This window comes from Tachyglossus aculeatus, chromosome 4, assembly GCF_015852505.1.
Source record: "Tachyglossus aculeatus isolate mTacAcu1 chromosome 4, mTacAcu1.pri, whole genome shotgun sequence".
Taxonomy (NCBI): Eukaryota; Metazoa; Chordata; class Mammalia; order Monotremata; family Tachyglossidae; genus Tachyglossus; species Tachyglossus aculeatus.
Window position 1 is genome coordinate 37,842,895 of NC_052069.1, and position 19,981 is coordinate 37,862,875.

The following is a 19,981-nucleotide window of genomic DNA, read 5'->3' on the forward strand; positions in this document are numbered from 1 at the left end:
TTATTTTATTTTGTTAAAATGTTTTGCTTTGTTCTCTGTCTCCTCCTTCTAGACTGTGAGCCCACTGTTGGGTAGGGACCGTCTCTATATGTTGCCAACTTGTACTTCCCAAGCACTTAGTACAGTGTTCTGCACACAGTAAGCGCTCAATAAATACGATTGAGTGAATGAATGAAGTCAGGTTGGACCTCGCTGGATTACCAGGTCTTTCTAATTTGTGAGAAGCCGCGTGGCCTGTGCTCTAAGCACTAGGAGTCAGAGGGCCAGGGCCTCTGGTCACTGCCACTTGTCCGCTGGGTGACCCTAGGCTAGTCACTTAACTTCTCTGGGCCCAGTGACCTCATCTAGACTGTGAGTACATTATGGGCAGGGATTGTCTCTATTTGTTGCTGAACTGTACTTCCCAAGCACTTAGTACAGTGCTCTGCACACAATAAGCGCTCAATAAATACGACTGAATGAATGAATCTGTCAAATGGGATTAAGACCGTGAGCCCTGTTTGGGACAGGGACTGTATCCAACCCAATTATCTTTTATCTACCCCAGTGTTTAGTACAGTGCCTGGCGCATTGTAAGCGCTTAACAAATACCACAATTAATATTATTATTATTTGGCTTTTGTGGAAGCAGTGTGCCCTAGTGGGTAATAATAATAATAGCATTTGTTAAGTGCTTACTATATGCAAAGCATTGTTCTAAGCACTGGGGGGATACAAGGTGATCAGGTTGTCCCATATGGGGCTCACAGTCTTAATCCCCATTTTACAGATGAGGTAACTGAGGCTCAGAGAAGTTAAGTGACTTGCCTAATGTCACACAGCAGACATGTGGCGGAGTTGGAATTCGAACCCATGACCTCTGACTCCAAAGCCCATGCTCTTTCCACTGAGCCACGCTGCTTCTCTGGTAGAGGATGGGTTTAGGAATCAGAGGACCTGGGTTATAATCCATTCTGCCACATACCTGATGTGTGACTTTGGGCAAACCACTTACCTCCTCTGTGACTCAGTTCCCTCATCTGCAAAAAGGGGGACCATTACCTGTTACACTGTGAGTCCCATGTAAGATCTGATGGTCTTTTATCTACCCCAGCACTCAGTGCAGTGCTTGGCACATAGTAAGCGCTTAACAAACAGCAGTGTTATTACTTTGAGGCCAAGGATTTGACTCCTTCTGACTCCTTTTGACTCCTTTTCTCGGAAAAGGCACAGACAAGAGCACTGCAGCAAACAAGCCTCTCAAAGGAAGTGGTAACAACATTTTAATTTCCATACAAATGGTCTGAAAGCTCCCTATTTTTTATGTGCTTATTATGTGCCAGGCACTGTACTGAATGCTGGGATAGGCACAAAGTGATCAGATTGGACAGAGTGCCTGCCACACATGGGGTTTACAGTCAATCCCCATTTTACAGATAAAGTAACTGAGGCACAGAGAAGTTAAGTGACTTACCCAAGGTCACGCAGCAGACTACCAGAATCAATCAATCAATCGTATTTATTGAGCGCTTACTGTGTGCAGAACACTGACTGTACTAAGTGCTTGGGTAGTACAAGCTGGCAACATATAGAGACAGTCCCTACACAACAGTGGGCTACCAGAACCAGAATTAGAACCCAAATCCTCTGACTCCCAGCGTTTGCTCTTTCCACTAGACCACACTGCTTCCGTTCAAAATCTTTGCTTCTGAACTGTATAGGGCTAACACATTGAGGGCAGGAGATGTGTCTTTCCAACTTGGTTATAATGTATTCTCCCAAGCACTTAGTATACTGCTCTGCACAAAGTAAATGCTCAATAAATACAATTGATCAATTAATTATTGGCGACTCCTTAGGTCGTCCGTCTTTGACTTTAGGGGAGGTGATCCCCAGAATCACAAGAGTTCGATGGAATAACTACTAAGCTTGTCAATTTCAAGTTGACAGGTGGTAGGGTGATAGCTGGTTGAATGCCTTAAAAGTCGAGAAGTTTTGGGGGAATGGGGAAGACATATGCAGAACAATGTTTTAGGAAAACAGTGCAGGCAATAGAGGGCACCGTGGACTGGAGAGGGGAGAGACAGGAAGCAATCCCGGAGGTGGGAATATGACAAGTGCTTGGAGAAGCACATGGAGCTTTGAATGGAGAGGAATAAGCAGATCTGTGGGGAACGACCCCCGAGAATATACTCCTTGAATATGTGGCTGCATTGGTGGAGAGAAGGATTTAACAAGTGTCAGTTATGTTAGAAAGCTCTGCACAGAAAAAGTGTGCAATTTAGAAAAAAAAAATGGCTTTGAGGATCAAAAGAGCTATATATTGGACACATTTTCCAGGTTAAATAACTCAATATGAACAGTAGTGATCGGGTTAGCTCACTTCTCACTGCTGAGTCTTATTATGGGTGGCTTCTAAATGGACTAGAAAACACTGGGAAGTTTACGGAGATCAAAATGGGCATTCGAAGGATGGCAGCATACATATCTGCCCTCTGGACTGTAAACTCATTGTGATGATGATGATGGTATTTGTTAAGCGCTTACTATGTGCCAAGCACTGTTCTAAGCACTGGGGTAGATACAAGGTAATCAGGTTGTCCCACGTGAGGCTCACAGTCTTAATCCCATTTTACAGATGAGGTAACTGAGGTGCAGAGAAGTTAAGTGACTTGCCCAAATGGGCAGGGAATGTGTCTGTTGTTGTATTGAACTCTCCCAAGTGCTCAGTGCAGTGCTCTGGACAGAGTAAGCACGCAATAAATGTGATTGAATGAATGAATGTATTGTGAATTGTTAGCTTGTAGGATTCAATTTCCCATTGCCTTGGATGACATTTGTTCTTTTCCTGTCACTGGCCCAACCTTGACAGGACAACTGAAGCAGCACGGCCTAGCGGGCAGAGCACAGGCCCGGAAGTCAGAATCCCAGCTCCACCACTTGTCTGCTGTGTGACTTTGGGCAAGGTGCTTCACTTCTCTGGCCCTCAGTTACCTCATCTGGAAAATGGGGATTAAGACTGTAAACCTCATGTGGGACAGGGACTGTGTCCAACCTGATTAGTTTGTATCTACCCCAGTGTTTAGAACTGAGCTTGACGCACAATAAAGCACTTAACAAATACCGTTATCAGCAACTAAGCCCTGTCAGGTGAGTTAAAATTATCCTGTCAATCCTTCCCTGCTGTTCCATTTGTTCTGACGATTTTGACACCTGTCTACATGCTTTGTTTTGTTGTCTGTCTCCCCCTTCTAGACTGTGAGCCCGTTGTTGGGTAGGGACCGTCTCTATATGTTGCCAACTTGGACTTCCCCAGTGCTTAGTACAGTGCTCTGAACAGCACACAGTAAGCGCTCAATAAATATGATTGAATGAATGAATGTTCCACTTTCCTTATCATCTTCCCCTGCCCTATTCCTAGGTACTCCTAGAACTATCCCCATATACTCCAAAAGGCCTTCCCTTCAGCCCCCTTCCACCCTACCTGCTTACCCAGTATTTTTTTTTTAAACCAGGGCTTTGCATGATTCTGGCTCAAGCTTTTAGCAACAATCACTGTTTCTAGTAGGAGGAGGACAGAAAAATGATAGGCACCACAATAGCGTCACCCCAAATCCTGACACCCCCCACACCCACCTCCTGGAGGATAGCCACTGCAGTTTTTCCCCCTTTCCCTCTTGTCCTTCAGAATTATGGTTCTTCCTGTTGGTACCTGTTCTTCCTACTGTTAACTGCCTGCCCGTCCTGGTTGCAGTCAAGGCATGTGAAGCAGGGGAGGACGGAACAAAGTAGCATAATAATAATAATTAATGATAGTGATGGCATTCATTAAGCTCTTATTATGTGCCAGGCACTGGACTAAACGCTGGGGTGGATACAAGCAAACCGGGTTGGACACAGTCCCTGTCCCACATGGGACATGGTCTCCATTCCCATTTGATGGATGAGGTAACTGAGGCCCAGAGAAGTGAAGTGACTTGCCCAAGGTCACACAACAGACAAATGGCAGTCAGGATTAGAATCCATGGCCTTCTGACTCCCAGGCTTATGCTCTATCCACTAAGCCATGATTAGCTTCTTCTACCCCAGTGTTTAGAACAGTGCTTGGCACATAGTAAGCACTTAAATACTGCAAATAACAATAATAACAATAATAATGGTATATGTTAAGCGCTTACTATGTGTCAAGCACTGTTCAAAGCGCTGGGGTAGATAGAAGGTAATCAGGTTGTCCCATGTAGGGCTCACTGTCTCAATCCCCATTTTACAGATGAGGTAACTGAGGCACAGAGAAGTTAAGTGACTTGCCCAAAGTCACACAGCTGACAAGTGGTGGAGCTGGGATTAGAACCCATGACCTCTGACTCCCAAGCCCGTGCTCTTTCCACTAAGTCACGCTGCTTCTCCAGAGGTCTCTGTATGGGGAAAAGAACAATTCTGTGGGGAACTTGTACGTGTGGCCGAGATGGCAGATTAGAAGGGTTGTGTTCAGAGAGTGAGATTTCAGAGTTTGTGAGTTTAGGAATAATAATAATGATGGCATTTATTAAGTGCTTACTATGTACTTCCCAAGTGCTTAGTACAGTGCTCTGCATACAGTAAGCGCTCAGTAAATACGATTGAATGAATGAATGATTTATTACTCTATTTTACTTGTACAAATTTACTATTCTATTTATTTTATTTTGTTAATATGTTTTGTTTTGTTGTCTGTCTCCCCCTTCTAGACTGTGAGCTCACTGTTGGGTAGGGCCTGTCTCTTTTTTGTTGCCAACTTGTACTTCCCAAGCGCTTAGTACAGTGCTCTGCACACAGTAAGCGCTCAATAAATACGATTGAATGAATGAATTGAATGAATGTGCAAAGCACTAGTGGTGTATTTGATGAGAGGGGGTGATTTCTAGGTTTTTGAAGAGCCTCATCTTCAGTGATAGATGGTGTCTTGAGGAGGGCATTCCAATGTTGGTGCCGCCTCTTCAAGACTCCATCTATGCTGGTCAAGAGGCTGGAGTCATGTTCCTTCTTCGAGAGTGTTGCGACAGTGTGTACAGGGCCATGAAACATCCCTAACGGCGTGGAGAAGTTTCTTGGCTACATGGTGATCTATTTAACAATTGGATCCCCTTAGGTCAAACTACTGGGGAAGGGAAAATATCACCTTCAGACAATTTCCATCAAGCAGGAAGCAATGAATTAGAATGGCAGTAAAGAGAATAAGGAACCTGAGTTGAGCAATAGAATATATAATTATAGTATTTGCTAAGCATATATTATGTGTGAGGCACTGTTCTAAGTGCCAGGGTAGATACAATCAGGTAGGACACAAGTCCCCATCCCCTATGGGCCTCCCAGAGTGAGTAGGTGGGGGTGAACTTATCAACAGGAAAGGAATTTCTAATATTGAAATTTATTAAAATGCATAAAAGAGTCACCACAGGGCAGAATCAGAGCCACTGTTCCCATCCAATAAAACTGGAGTCACTGATTAGACTTGTCTTTGTGTACATTTGAATGTTTTTTAAAACTGCAAAAGTGGAAAATTACTTGTTAATATGTCTCGTGTTTGAATTCTGTTTCCTGAGCTATGTTTCTCAATACGGAAACATGTGGTATGATTTGTTTATAGAAGGAAAATTGCTCAGGTGAGCGTTAACTATAATCTGATTTTTCCCATTTTTATTTTAAGAATCCAGATATCTTGGAGAGGTCAATCAAGCTTATCATCATGATGGTATTTGTTAAGTGCTTACTGTGTGCAAAGCACTGTTCTAAGAGCTGGGGGGATACAAGGTGATCAGACTGTCCTATGTGGGGCTCACAATCTTAATCCCCATTGTACAGATGAAGTTTATGCTCTTTTCACAGATGGTATGCAGAAGCAACACAGAGTTTAATAATGATGGTATTTTTTGAGCGCTTACTATGCGCCAAGCACTGTTCTAAGCACTGGGATAGATACAAAATAATTAGGTTGTCACACGTGGGGCTCGCAGTCTTAATCCCCATTTTACAGATGAGGTCACTGAGGCACAGAGAAGTGAAGTGACTTGCCCAAGATCACACAGCAGACAAGTGGCAGAGCAGGGATTAGAACCCACGTCCTCTGACTCCCAAGCCCGGGCTCTTGCCACTAGGCCATGCTGCTTGGCAAAGTTGGAAGCTACTAAACATTTACGGTTCTTACATACTAGTTCTATACTTGGTCTTGTCAGTCAACTTTTCAACCTAATCTTGCTTCAAAATCCAATGCATTAAAACGGTCATAGACACCTCTAGGACTAACAATTACTAGAGATTAATTAAAAAAGTAATTGGTTGATTTATTAAATATTAGGAGTTTATGGCATTCACACAGACTTTGAAACATGCTACTAATGGACTACTGAAAACACACTTCAATCTAAACAACCACATCTAAAAACCAAGACCTCGTTGAAATAATCAACTTCACTTCTATATGTACGGTGGGTGTGTACATGTAATACTTACTAGATCCAGATATACGCCAGTCCTTGCACTCTTGAATGTTGGCATCGCTATCAAAATAGATTTTGATTTTACCACTGTGTGCTTTATTGTCAAAGGTGATCTGAAGAGAGAAATGTGAGGAAAATTTATTACCCTTCGAGAAGCATGGTTGACAGAATTGACTATCCTGTTGAAAATTTGGGGCATCAAAATCAGTTTGCTGACTCAAGGACAATTACATTTTTACTATTTATTTAGTTCATTGGGATAAATACATATTAACCAATTCCCATTTACAGAAAATTCTGTTTGTGACTTTCCATTTTGGTGACTTAATTGGGATCACAAGAAAAGTGATCTGGCAATTTTTCCTTATACTATCATTTTTAACCACTAGAAAAACAGGGAATATTTATAGGATTTCCAAAACCAAACTCATTAGGGACAGTGGATTGCTAAAATACATGCCACTAAAATAGGACACTATTGACCTTTTATTCAACATGGTTTTTAAATTGTGTTGCTCAGAACAAGTGGAAAAGCATTAAAACATTACCAAAAGTCAGTGTAGAAAATAAATAAAATCATAATTTCACTTACAGTATTCTGAAAGGCATAACAATCTGGTAATTCACGGGCATGAATTGACTGTAGGTCAATACCTTTGAGGTTAAAGGAGATTTCAACTTGTAAGAGCCTAAATAAAAAATATTGCTGAGTAATGAACCTGTTATATAAAGCTCCAAATGACTTTAATCCTTCAGGGGGGAGAAAGTCTTTAAAACAGATTTACCGATAAAACTCCAGGCTAAAAAATGATGAATTCATCCAATCCTGGGAGTTCTTGTTTGAGAGAGTTTGCAGATCTAGGTGAATGCAATCTGCAGCAACAAAGACAGGGGGAAGTCAAAGGCAGGGATAGGCCAACATGAGCTGGTATCTCACTTCCAGAACAGGAAACAACACTTAGAGAAAGGAAACAATATTCCTCTAGTCAGGGGAAGCAGGAATTCCTGAATTTATTTTTGCAGTGCTTTTTTTTTAAAAAAAAAAAAGAAAGAAGGGATAGGAATTGTAAAAAAAAAGATTCAACATAGAAATATGTGGGATGATTTGTTTATAGAAGGAAAATTGCCTTGGTGACATTCATTCAATCGCATTTATTGAGTGCTTACTGTGTGCAGAGCACTGTACTAAGCGCTTGGGAAGTACAAGTTGGCAACATATAGAGACGGTCCCTACCCAACAGCTGGCTCACAGTCTAGAAGTTGTCACAGTTGACAATTAGCAACTACCTGATTTTTCCTATATTTGTTTTCAGAATCCAGATATTATCTCTGTGAAGTTGAGAAGTTGCTGCTCTGAGAAGCAGCATGGCATAGAATGGAATAACGGGTGTAGAGCTAAGTGCAAACATTAGAGGAGTAAAGTGTGCATGCAGGCTGGTTGTAATAGGAAATCAGTGAAGTAAGGGAGGAAGGGGAGAGGTGATTAAGTGCTTTCAAGTCGGTGTTAAGGAGTTTCTGTTTGATGTGGAGGTGGATGGGCAATCACTGGAGGTTCTTGAGGAGTGGGGAAACATGGACTGAACGTTTTTTGGAGGAAAATGACCCAGGCAGCAGAGTAGGGTATGGATTGGAGTTTGGAGAGACAGGAGGCCAGGGGGTCAACAAGGAGGCTGATACAACAGTCAAGGTGGGATACAATAAGTGCTTGGATCAGTGTAGTAACAGTTTGGATGGTGAGGAAAGGGCAGATTGTAGCCACGTTGTGAAGGTAGAAATGACATTCATTCATTAAATCATGTTTATTGAGCACTTACTGTGTGCACAGCACTGTACTAAGTGCTTGGGAAGTACAAGTTGGCAACATATTGAGACGGTCCCTACCAAATAACGGGCTCATGACAGGATTTGGTGACAGATTGAATATGTGATTGAATGAGAGATGAGTTGCAGAGAAGGCTAAGGTTACCGGCTTGTGAGATAGAGAAGAGAGTGGTATTGTCTACAGTGATGAGAAAGATGGGGGAAGACAAGGTGTGGGTGGGAAGATAAGGAGTTCTGTTTTAGATATGTTTAGTTTGAGGTGTCAGCAGGGCATTCCGGGGAGATGTACTGTAGACAGGAGGAAATGTGAGACTGCAGAGAAGGAGAGCGCTCCTCTAGTGCTAACCTTTTTACTGTGCCTCGATCATGCTTATCTCGCCACCAACCACTTTTCCACGTCCTGCCTTTGGCCTGGAATGCCCTCCCACCTCAAATCCTACAATTACTCTCCCCCCATTCAAAGCCTTTTTGAAGACACATCTCCTCCAAAAGGCCTTCCTTGACTAAGCCCCCTCTTTCCTCTTCTCCCACTCCCTTCTGCATCGCCCTGACTTGCTCACTCTCTTCTTCCCCCATCCCAACCCACAGCACTTAGGTACACATCTGAAATTAATTTATGTATTTATAATAATGTCTGCCACCCCACCCCAGATTGTAAGCTCATTGTGGGCAGGGAATGGGTCTGTTTATAGTTGGATTGTACTCCCCCAAGTGCTTTGTACAGTGCTCTGCACACAGTAAGCGCCGAATAAATACAACTGAATGAGAGGAGGCGAAAAGAAGGTCACTAGTGACCTTAGAGAGGACTGATTCTGTTGAGTGAAGGGGGAAGAAACCAGATTGGAGGGGTTCAAGGAGAGAATTGGAGGAGAGGAACTTGAGACAGTGGGTATGAACAACTTTGTCTCTCTCTCTCTGTGAGTTTGGAGAGGAATGGATGGAGGAAGATGGGGTAATAACTGGAGGGAGCCAGGGGGATTAAAGTAGGGGTTTTTTAGTGTAGGGGATACATAAACATGTTTGAAAGCCGTGGGGAAGAAGCTATTGGAAAGCAAATGGTTCAAGATGGCAATCGAGGAGGGAAAAAGGGAGGGGGGTGGGTATTTTAATAAAGGTATGAAGGGATGGGGTCAGAAGAACCGGTTTGGTTGAGGGGGTAGATTTTGAGAGGAGGCGAGAGATCTCTTCTTGAGATATTGCTGGGAATTTTGGGAGAGTTGAAGAGGGCGGAGGTGGAGCGGGGAGAAATTGGGGAGGAAGACATAAAGACATTTACAAATAACTAGAGTGAACCCAAAGCAGTCTGAATCTCAGAGACCAGCTGATATTTCACCTTTCTCCAATCTTATTGGATCTTGGATTTCCCAACAGAAGCCTTTTCTGGGTGAATATTTTTTAAAAGCATCAAATGGGTTAGTCTTTGCTAAATGGACAATTACTGCATTTCAGTCACCTGCTTGAATTGCTTTTTCTGTAACCACAGTGAACACTACTACAATTAATTCGACTTTTTAGAAGACCATTACCTATGTCTATGTCGCTGTCTATATGCAGAGTGTCATTGGAAGGAAGCATTGTTCCTTTCTTGTAATGTTGTTTACAGACTTTTAAGCCAATTCTATTATCTTCATTTTCTTCATAACCAAGTGTTCCCAGGGATATGTTCTTTAACCGATGGTACTGTTGGAACAAAATACCCACCCAATGGTCAAAGTTAGAAAGCAACAAAGTAGTTTTGTTAAGCAGGGGAAATACTGGAATTTGCTCAATTCCAGACAAAATAATGCTTTGATTTTACTTCCATTTACACCTATACATATCATTAACAGTACCAACAATAATAATAGTTATGAAGCTCTTACTATGTGCCAAGCACTGTGCTAAGGCTGGGATGGATACAAGCAATTGCAACCCACACTCTTCTGGCTAATCCATAATGCTTTGCAGACCGGAATATGTCCAATAACTGTTCTCAGAGGCTGGGAAATAACTCCATATCATATAGACTAGCATGGCCTCGTGGAAACAGCTCAGGCCTGGGAGACAAGAGGATCTGGGTTCTAATCCTAATAATAACTATTATTATTATTACTACTATTATACAGCAATGGCAAAGAGGTATAAAGTTTCCTCTCAAATTCTTCCCTACCTTCCCCCTCCTACCCTGGACAGCCCACTCATACTTGAATCTTGCTAATGCTAGATCTTTACGAATTTTACCACTAAAGATTTGTTTCAGATTTAACACCAGATTTCAAAAGATGGCAGAACTAATATCTCTTCTGTCACTCATTCTTAAGGAGCGGAAAAAAATGCACTTTCAGCTAACACTGGGAGAAAAATGCCAGCCAAATTGAAAAAACACTTTCAAAATGAGGGAGGGAGGGAGAGGGGAGATACTATGCAACACGTAAGAGAGATCTAAGAGTCAAAAGTCTGAAAAAGAGAAACAGGTTGCTTTCTACAATGTATTCATGTAATATTTTAGGATATTTTTAAAGTAGACTGAGCGATACTATATTTCAAACTCCCCATAAAAAGTATGCAAAATAAAAATATCCTAAGATTAGTGCAACAATCTCAGGGTATTGCAGAATTCACAGCATTCTTAAATCTGGAAATTCCTGGAAGTATGATAAAAAGTCAAAATATGTATCCTTTTGCTATAACTGGAGAAAAAGACCACTAATTTTGAACCGGTGCTTTAAAACTCATTTTATAATTTTAAAAATTGAGGGTTGTTATGCATGAGACTATGGTTCATGGAATGAAAGCTTCTCATACATAAAGGAAGTGACAAACCTCCTGAGTTGGTTTTGATTAATTCCATTTCATTCTGATAGAATTATTCCACAGCTGGAAAAAACTTTAAAGCAACCCTATATCACTTATATCTGAAAAATGGGTACAATAATATGCACTTGCTGCTTCCTTAACAGACTTCTTGCAATGATTAGAAGGGGAAAATAAGTAATTTTGGCCTACGAAGAAGATACTATACAAAAAGCAGGGAATGGCATTTAGTAAACTGACAAAGATCCCAAAATGCTCACCTGATGAATAGCAAAAAAAATGCTGTCATAAACATCCTTCTGGGTATATACACTGCAACTGTAGTCATCTTCATCCACACCAGAATAGTTTTTCAGAAATATGTGCTTAAAAGCAACGGTATTATCTTCTTTGAAAGAAACCACCAGTTGGTTATTCAAACCAAATAGGACAAGCTAAGAGAAAAGTTAAATTAACATATCATAATTAACTGATGGTTTCTTAAGTGTTTCCGCACACGCAGAACACATTAATAAATGCCTTGGGGTGTAAACAATAATGCCTTATTTTTCAAATTAATTGAAGTGATTTTTAAACTTTGTATTTCATTAAATTCAGGTGATAGAAATTAAACATTCCATTTAAACATTAAAGCCAATTCTGACCTTAAAATGTTTACATTATTGTGAACTCTGTAGAGAGAACTTTTCACTAAAATACATAAATGACTAAAAATATATTTAAGGGGAAAGAGTTTAGTGATTTTTTTAGGCTTAAATGGTATGTAAGTGTTCCTCCCCTTGTATTCCCCCATTCTGATTTCTCATAGAAGACTTTGAGTTTGGGCTCTATGAAAAAATAACTATGAAACAACCTGGAGAACAAATTAAAAGTGTCTCTATTTCAACAGATTATATTCATCTGAGAACTACATGCATGTCACTAATTAAATTATGAAACATTTTTAGATATTATGTCCTAATGCACCAAGCTTTAGTTTAAATCAGCCGCTGAAAGCTAAAGCAATTGATATTTTTAAAGTATATAAAGCTCCTAATAAAAGTTATCAACATGAGGAATTTTATACGTAAACCATTTTCTTGAGGTGCATATTTAGATTTTCATTCCCCAGATTTATGCTTCTAAAGGATAAATTAAAAGATTTATACAGTTTTGGAGCTACTTTTAAAAACTGTTTATATGGCATAAATTTTCCTGATGAGAGATATTATAGGTTTAAACTCAGATAAAAGGAACCAACATGATTCATTTCTCCCTGTGCCATGGATTTCATCATCCAGATCTAGCTAAGAAAGGAATTAACACCTTTATCATAGATCAATCAATCAATCAATCGTATTGAGTGCTTACTGTGTGCAGAGCACTGTACTAAGCGCTTGGGAAGTACAAGTTGGCAACATATAGAGATGGTCTCTATCCAACAGTGGGCTCACAGTCTTGACTGTAAGCTCATTGTAGGCAGGGAATGTGTCTGTTATATTGTCCTCTCCCAAGCACTTAGTAAAGTGCTTTGTACATAGTAAACGCTCAATAAATACGACAATGAATGAGACTATGTTATAATTTCAGTGATCAAAATACATGACTGTCGAACCTACATACCTTCATCTAAGTACTTTTCAAAAAGGGAAAAATCACAATGTTATAAGCCAGTCATTTAATATTTATCCCAGATAAGAGTTTGTGCATTAAGGTGGCAGCAGGAAACTCAAAGGAAAGGGGACGACTCACCCAGTTTTGTTACAATGCTATTGCTGAATTCCTGAAGGGCCTTTTGTTACAGGAAAATTACACTATAGTAGCTCTCAATTCAGGGGAATTAAAGCGTAGATGGATAAATGGATTATAGCTACTATGGCTGACCTTTTTGGATAGAAATTCCTAGATTGTGTACTTTTTCAACAACATTCAGTGTTATCTTCTGCATTAGAAACAGCAGCATCAAGTGGCAAAAAACCCAAAGCGGCACACAATATGGTAGAGTAGAGGAGGGCTGGTGGGCAGTTATGTGATGCCCAGGGAAAGGCTGGGTGGCATCATCCCAGCATTCCAGAAGCCCCCACACCCATGTGAACAGTTGTTCCTGTCAACAGCAGCTCTCTACTTGGGAAGATAGAATGTGAATTCTACCTAGTCTGACTCACGTTGGAAGAAGACCATTCTTTATCAGTGCTCTATCCGATGGTGCAATGAATACCATGATACTGAAGAATTGCGTGTATCTTCTACATTTTAAAAGTTTCTTCTCAGGAATTTTCTCTCCCTAAACCACTCCCTTTTCCCCACAAAACACACACACACACAATATAATAATTGTGGTATTTAGTAAGTGCTTCCTATGTGCCAGGCGCTGTACTAAGCACCGGGGTGGATGCAGCAAATCAGGTTGGATATAGTCCTTGTCCCATGTGGGGCCCAGAGTCTCAATCCCCATTTTACAGATGAGATATCTGAGGCACAAAGAAGTTAAGTAACTTGCCCAAGTCACACAGCAGACAAGTGGTGAAGCCAGTATTAGAACCCATGACCTTCTCCCAGGCCTGTGCTCTATCCATTACACCACGCTGCACAAGCCTGGGAGTTCTAATCTTCCTTCTACCATTCAACTACTGTGTCACCTTGGGCAAATCACTTAACTTCCCTGTATCTGAGTCTACCCAGGAAGCAGCTTGGCTTAGTGGAAAACCACAGGTCTGGGAGTCGGAGGACCTGGGTTCTAATCATGGCTCCGCCACTTGCCTGCTAGGTGACTTTGGGCATGTCGCTTAACGTCTCTGGGTCTCAGCTTCCTCATCTGTAAAATAGGGATTAAATACCTGTTCTTCCTCCTACTTAGACTCTGAGCCCCATATGGGACAAGGACTTTGTCCATTCTGATTATCTTGTCTCCGGAAGCAGCAGGGCATAGTGGATAGAGCTCCCGGCTAATCCCGGCTCTGCCACTTGTTTGCTGTGTGACCTCGGGCAAGTCACTTCACTTCTCAGTTACCTCATCTGGAAAATGGGATTGAGACTGTGAGCCCCACATGGGACAGAGTGTATCCAACCCGATTTGCCTGCATCCAACCCAGAACTTAGAACTTGCCTAACATATAGTAAGCGCTTAACAAATACCATATTATCCCCATATTTAGTACAGTGTTTGGCATAGTACTTAGAGAAGCAGCATGGCTCAGTGGAAAGAGCACGGGCTTGGGAGTCAGAGGTCAAGGGTTCCAATCCCGGCTCCACATCTGTCAGCTGTGTGACCTTGGGCAAGCCACTTAACTTCTCTGTGCCTCAGTTACCTCATCTGTAAAATGGGGATTAAGACTGTGAGCTGGAACAACCTGATCACCTTGTATCCCCCCCCAGCGCTTAGAACAGTGCTTCATACATAGTAAGTGCTTAACAAATACCATGATTATTATTATTATTATAGTAAGTGCTTAAATACCACCATTTACTATGTAATACCACAATTGGCCAAGGATGACAGTCTAGATTGCTCAGGTGATGATGCTCTTGAAGGGGGAAATCCATATAAAGTGCTCCAAATGAAAAGGAAGACAACTTCTTATAGTAATCAAGAAAGCAAGATATAATATTCATGCACTTGGGTCTTCAGCCCATTCCCATCACTTCCCCATTCTTGTCTTGTCATCCATTGTCGAGTTCTTTCCAACCCATAGCGACGCTATGGACACATCTCTCCCAGAATGTCCCACTTCCATCTGCAATCGTTCTGGTAGTGTATCCATAGAGTTTTCTAGGTCAAAATATGGAAGTGGTTTACCGTTGCCTTCTTCCGTGCAGTCAACTTGAGTCTCCGCCCTCGCCTCTCTCCCAAGCCGCTGCTGCCCAGCACAGGTGAGTTTTGACTTGTAGAAGATTGTCTTCCACTCGCTAGCCACTGCCCAAGCTAGGAATAGAATGGACAGGCCTCTGCTTGAGTTTCCCTCCCATAGACAAGACTTGTAGAGTACCAGAAACTCTTCAGGTGCCATCCTAAGAAGGGTCGTTTCCCCCTACCTGTAATTTAGTTTCAAGTCTGTCTCTTCCACTGCATTATATACTTTTGAGGGCAGGGATCATGTCTATCAACTCTCCTGAACTGTTCCAAGTGCTTACACAGTGTTCCCAGAGTAAGCGCTCAGTAAAAACTATTGACAGAGATTGAATATATAGTATTTTTAAATCAATTTTAACCCTCTGGGAATCAACTAAAAAAAGTATACTAGAAAATAGAGCAATACTTTTTTTTTCCTCTATGTGTACATTTCGAACAGCTCCCTAATGGGAAACTTGAATACATCTTGTTTTCATTTCCAGAATGCTTTAGAGAAATTTGTTCTCACTTCTGAAAGTGTACCAAAGATGCCTTCCCTCTTATGATCCACTAACTAATGTGCAGGTTTCTGATGCATCTCCAACTAAGTGTGCCTTAGTGGATAGATGATAGGCCTGGGAGTCAGAATCAATCAATCAATCGTATTTATTGAGCGCTTACTATGTGCAGAGCACTGTACTAAGCGCTTGGGAAGTACAAATTGGCATCACATAGAGACAGTCCCTACCCAACAGTGGGCTCACAGTCTAAAAGGGGGAGACAGAGAACAGAACCAAACATACCAACAAAATAAAATAAGTAGGATAGAAATGTACAAGTAAAATAAATAAATAAATAAATAAATAGAGTAATAAATATGTACAACCATATATACATATATACAGGTGCTGTGGGGAAGGGAAGGAGGTAAGACGGGGGGATGGAGAGGGGGACGAGGGGAGAGGAAAGAAGGGGCTCAGTCTGGGAAGGCCTCCTGGAGGAGGTGAGCTCTCAACAGGGCCTTGAAGGGAGGAAGAGAGCTAGCTTGGCGGATGGGCAGAGGGAGGGCATTCCAGGCCCGGGGGATGACGTGGGCCGGGGGTCGATGGCGGGACAGGCGAGAGCGAGGTACAGTGAGGAGATTAGTGGTGGAGGAGCGGAGGGTGCGGGCTGGGCAGTAGAAGGAGAGAAGGGAGGTGAGGTAGGAGGGGGCGAGGTGATGGAGAGCCTTGAAGCCCAGGGTGAGGAGTTTCTGCTTGATGCGCAGATTGATCGGTAGCCATTGGAGGTTTTTGAGGAGGGGAGTAATATGTCCAGAGCGTTTCTGGACAAAGATAATCCGGGCAGCAGCATGAAGTATGGATTGAAGTGGAGAGAGACACGAGGATGGGAGATCAGAGAGAAGGCTAGTGCAGTAGTCCAGACGGGATAGGATGAGAGCTTGAATGAGCAGGGTAGCAGTCAGAAGGACCTGGGTTCTAATTCTGACTTTGTTGCTTGTCTGCTGGGTGACCTTGGGCAAGTCACTTCACTCCTCTGGGCTTCAGTTACCTCATCTAGAAAATGGGGTTAAGACTGTGAGCCCTATGTGGGACAGGGGCTGTGACCAAACCAACTACCTTGTATCTACCCCAGCGCTTAGTACGGTGTTTGGCACAGAGTCAGTGCTTAACAAATATCACAGTTATTATTATTATTGATAATAATAAAAGAAGTTAAAAATCATCTGGGGAGAAGGGATTCAAGAGAGGAAGGAACCAGAGCAGTGGTCCACTAAGCCGTTTTTGCTCTTATATGCACCAGTAGAGACAAAGTAAGTCATGGGTTCCTGGCTCCCACTGCCACAGCTAAACTAGAAAACCCACACTGCATCAGTGAAGAATGGGTAAACTGGTAAATGATTTTCAGGGGAGGATTTATGTTTACTGCTTAATCCCATTCACTGAATACACTACATTAGCTGACTGAGTAAAGAAAACATTACACAGGGAGCAAAGGAAGAGTCATGTAAAAACTGCACAGAAATTCCTCTCCTTGAGTATGCTTGAAGAAAGGTTTTTTTGGTTAATAATCTAAGTGATTAGAACATGCTTCCCCTCCCAATCCAGAACTAATGGAAAAGTTGATTACCACCACGTAACCAAGTCTTGGGTCTTATACACTGATTAATCACTAATACAAATGATAATAGTATTTAGTGCTCACTATGTGCAAGGCACTGTGCTCAACTCTGCCCAGAAATAAAATAATCTGATCAAAAACAGTCCTTGGCCCACATAAGACTTGTAGATGAAGAAGCAGGCAGAGCAACTTGCCTTAGGGGATACAGCTCGGGCCCGGGAGTCAGAAGGACCTGGGATCTAAACCCGTCTCCACCACTTGTCTGCTGTGTGGCCTTGGGCAAGTCAAACTTCTCTGTGCCTCAGAGTTCCCTCATCGCAAAATGGGGATTAAGACTGTGAGCCCCATGTGGGACAGGGACTGAAGCCACCCAATTTCTTTGTATCTACCCCAGTGCTTAGAACAGTGCCTGGCACATAGTAAAGTGCTTAACAAAAACCATAAAAAAAATAGTGGGCATGTCGCATTGCAGGTGGATGGAAGAACTGAGATTAGACCCTTGGTTTTCTGACTCCTGTCTCATGCTTTTTCCTCTAGGCCTTGCTGCCTCCCCTCCAGGGTGGCTGACATCCCATGGCCCTCTTTTTCCCCTTCCTCCATCAACAGCTGCTAATTGGTACCTGGGCTTAACCATTCCAAAACCTCTTCCCCCTTCCGCCCCCTCCCACATTAGTGACCACTCTGCTTGCTGCTGAAGATGGGCAGGAGCTGGGAAGACCTGCTTCTCCACATTCATTCATTCATTCGTATTTATTGAGCACTTACTGTGTGCAGAGCACTGTACTAAGCTCTTGGGAAGTACAAGTTAGCAACATATAGAGACGATCCCTACCCAACAACAGGTTCACAGTCCAGAAGGGGGAAACAGACAACAAAACAAAACACGTAGACAGGTGTCAAAGTCGACAGAACAAATAGAATTAAAGCCGTATGCACATCATTACCAAAATAAATAGAATAGTAAATATGTACAGGTAAAATAAATAGAATAATAAATCTGCACAAATATATATATATATATATATATATATTCAAGTGCTGTGGGGAGGGGAAGGAGGTAGAGTGGGGGGATGGTAAGGAGGAGAGGAAAAAGGGGGCTCAGTCTGGGAAGGCCTCTTGGAGGAGGTGAGCACTCCACATGGCATCACTGACTTTAAAGAAATAGTAGGCAGAGGGGAGATCTGCAAGGGAGGGCCACTATAGTCTGGAATGGGCCACAGCAGGAATGAAATGGTGCAAGAGGAGGAGGAGGTGGGGAAGGAATTGATTTACTGACAGCAATTCAACCCATCAATAGCACTTATTGAGCGTTTACCATGTGTAGAGCACTGTTCTAGGTGCTTAGGAGATTATAATACAATAGAGTTGGTAAACATGATCCCCGCTGTCAAGGAGCTTACAATCTAGATGGGGAGAAAGACATTAAAATAAATTACAGCTAAGGGAAAAAGCAGAGTATAAGGATGTATACGTAAAGCTGTGGGGATGGAGATAGTACCGAAGTGCTTAATGAGTACACAGCCAAATGCATAAGTGACAGAGGACAAAGAATGGGATGGGGAAATGAGAGTTAGTCAGGAAAGGCTTCTTGGAAATTTGATTTTAGTAGGGCAAGTGGTGGTTTATCAGATAAGAAGGGGGAGCTGTGTAGCCTAGTGGAAAGAGCACAGGCTTGGGAAGCAAAAGTACTTGGGTTCTAATCCAGGCTCTGGCACTTGTCTGCTATGTGTTCTTGGGAAAGTCACTTCAATTCTCTGTGCCTCAGTTACCTCATCTGCAAAATGGAGATTAAGACTGAGCCCCACCACGTGGGACGGGACAGGGACTGTGTCCAACCCGATCATCTTGTATCAACCCATGTTCCCCTCTAAGGATGGCACCTGGAGAGTTTCCAGTACTCTACCAGTCTCAACTATGGGAGAGAGAGTCAAGCAGAGGCCTACTCATTCCATTCCTAGCTTGGGCTGCGGCTAGCAAGTGGAAGGCGATCTGCTACAAGTCAAAACTTCCCTGTGCTGGGCAGCAGCGGCACGGGAGAGAGTCGAGGGCGGAGAGTCAAGTTGACTGCGCGGAAGGAGGCAATGGCAAACCACTTCCATATTTTTACCAAGAAAACTCTATGGATACACAACCAGAACAATTGCAGATGGAGATGGGGTGTTCTGGGAGAGACATGTCCTTGGAGTTGCTATGGGTCGTAGACGACTCGACAGCATAAGACAAGACCCCAGTGTTTAGTACAGTTCCTGGCATAACAAATACCACTTAAAAAAGGCAGGGAGGGAGTTTCAAGCAAGAGAGAGGAGGTGAGCTGGGAAACAATGGAGAGAAAGATGAGATTGAGGAAGAATGAATAGGTAACACTGGTTAAGGCTTTTGAATCCTGGGCTCTGGACAGTTATAGTGAAGTTCCAGATTTTACATAGTGTGGTCATCTAAAGCCAAGATAACATTTATAGTCTGCAAAGAAGGATGTTTCTAGTAAGGTTTACAAATAAAAAAGGAGAGTGGAGAGCAAACCATTAAATGTGAAGACTCTTTCCTAAAGAACATAAAATCCTTGAGTAATTTTATACCAGGTGTATATTCTTCAAGATGAGATTTCAAAACGAAAGGATAAAAAAATTTCAATTTCAACATCAGCTCCAGTCATTTACCATGGTGACATGCATCTCAACTTTTCAAGTTCTTTTATGTTAGTTTGCATTAAAACCAGATAAATAGGCATTCCAACAGCCCTGAAACTAACATAAAATACAAAAAGGAGAAACGTCAGCTTTTACTTTCACTTCCTCCTACTTCCTCCACTTCTTGGGAGCAATTTTAATAAAATTTCTATATTTGCATTATGATTGCTATTCAGTAATCATTTAATTACCGATTTTTTTCCATATCATCTATTTTAATTTGTTCACTGTTGCATTTTTGCCCCAAGAGGATTTCATCAAAGATGGTACAATTAAAAAAATGCATGCATTTTCCC

General features: G+C 42.1%; 1 protein-coding gene and 1 non-coding gene across 2 annotated transcripts in view; one reads left to right on the forward strand and one right to left on the reverse strand.

The window, feature by feature from the left end:
* The window catches only part of MCOLN2 (mucolipin TRP cation channel 2), a 68,129-nt gene that overhangs the window by 27,757 nt on the left and 20,391 nt on the right, over positions 1–19,981 (reverse strand). The window contains exons 3-7 of the mRNA XM_038746007.1: positions 11,330–11,503; positions 9,803–9,956; positions 7,241–7,328; positions 7,048–7,144; positions 6,469–6,568 (exon numbers count right to left, since the gene is read on the reverse strand). Coding sequence (XP_038601935.1) covers positions 6,469–6,568; positions 7,048–7,144; positions 7,241–7,328; positions 9,803–9,956; positions 11,330–11,503 — 613 coding nt within the window. The remainder of the gene's footprint in view (positions 1–6,468; positions 6,569–7,047; positions 7,145–7,240; positions 7,329–9,802; positions 9,957–11,329; positions 11,504–19,981) is intronic.
* On the forward strand, positions 18,861–18,998 carry LOC119927868. Its single transcript, XR_005450834.1, has one exon. It is a non-coding gene; the product is annotated as a small nucleolar RNA SNORA7 (small nucleolar RNA).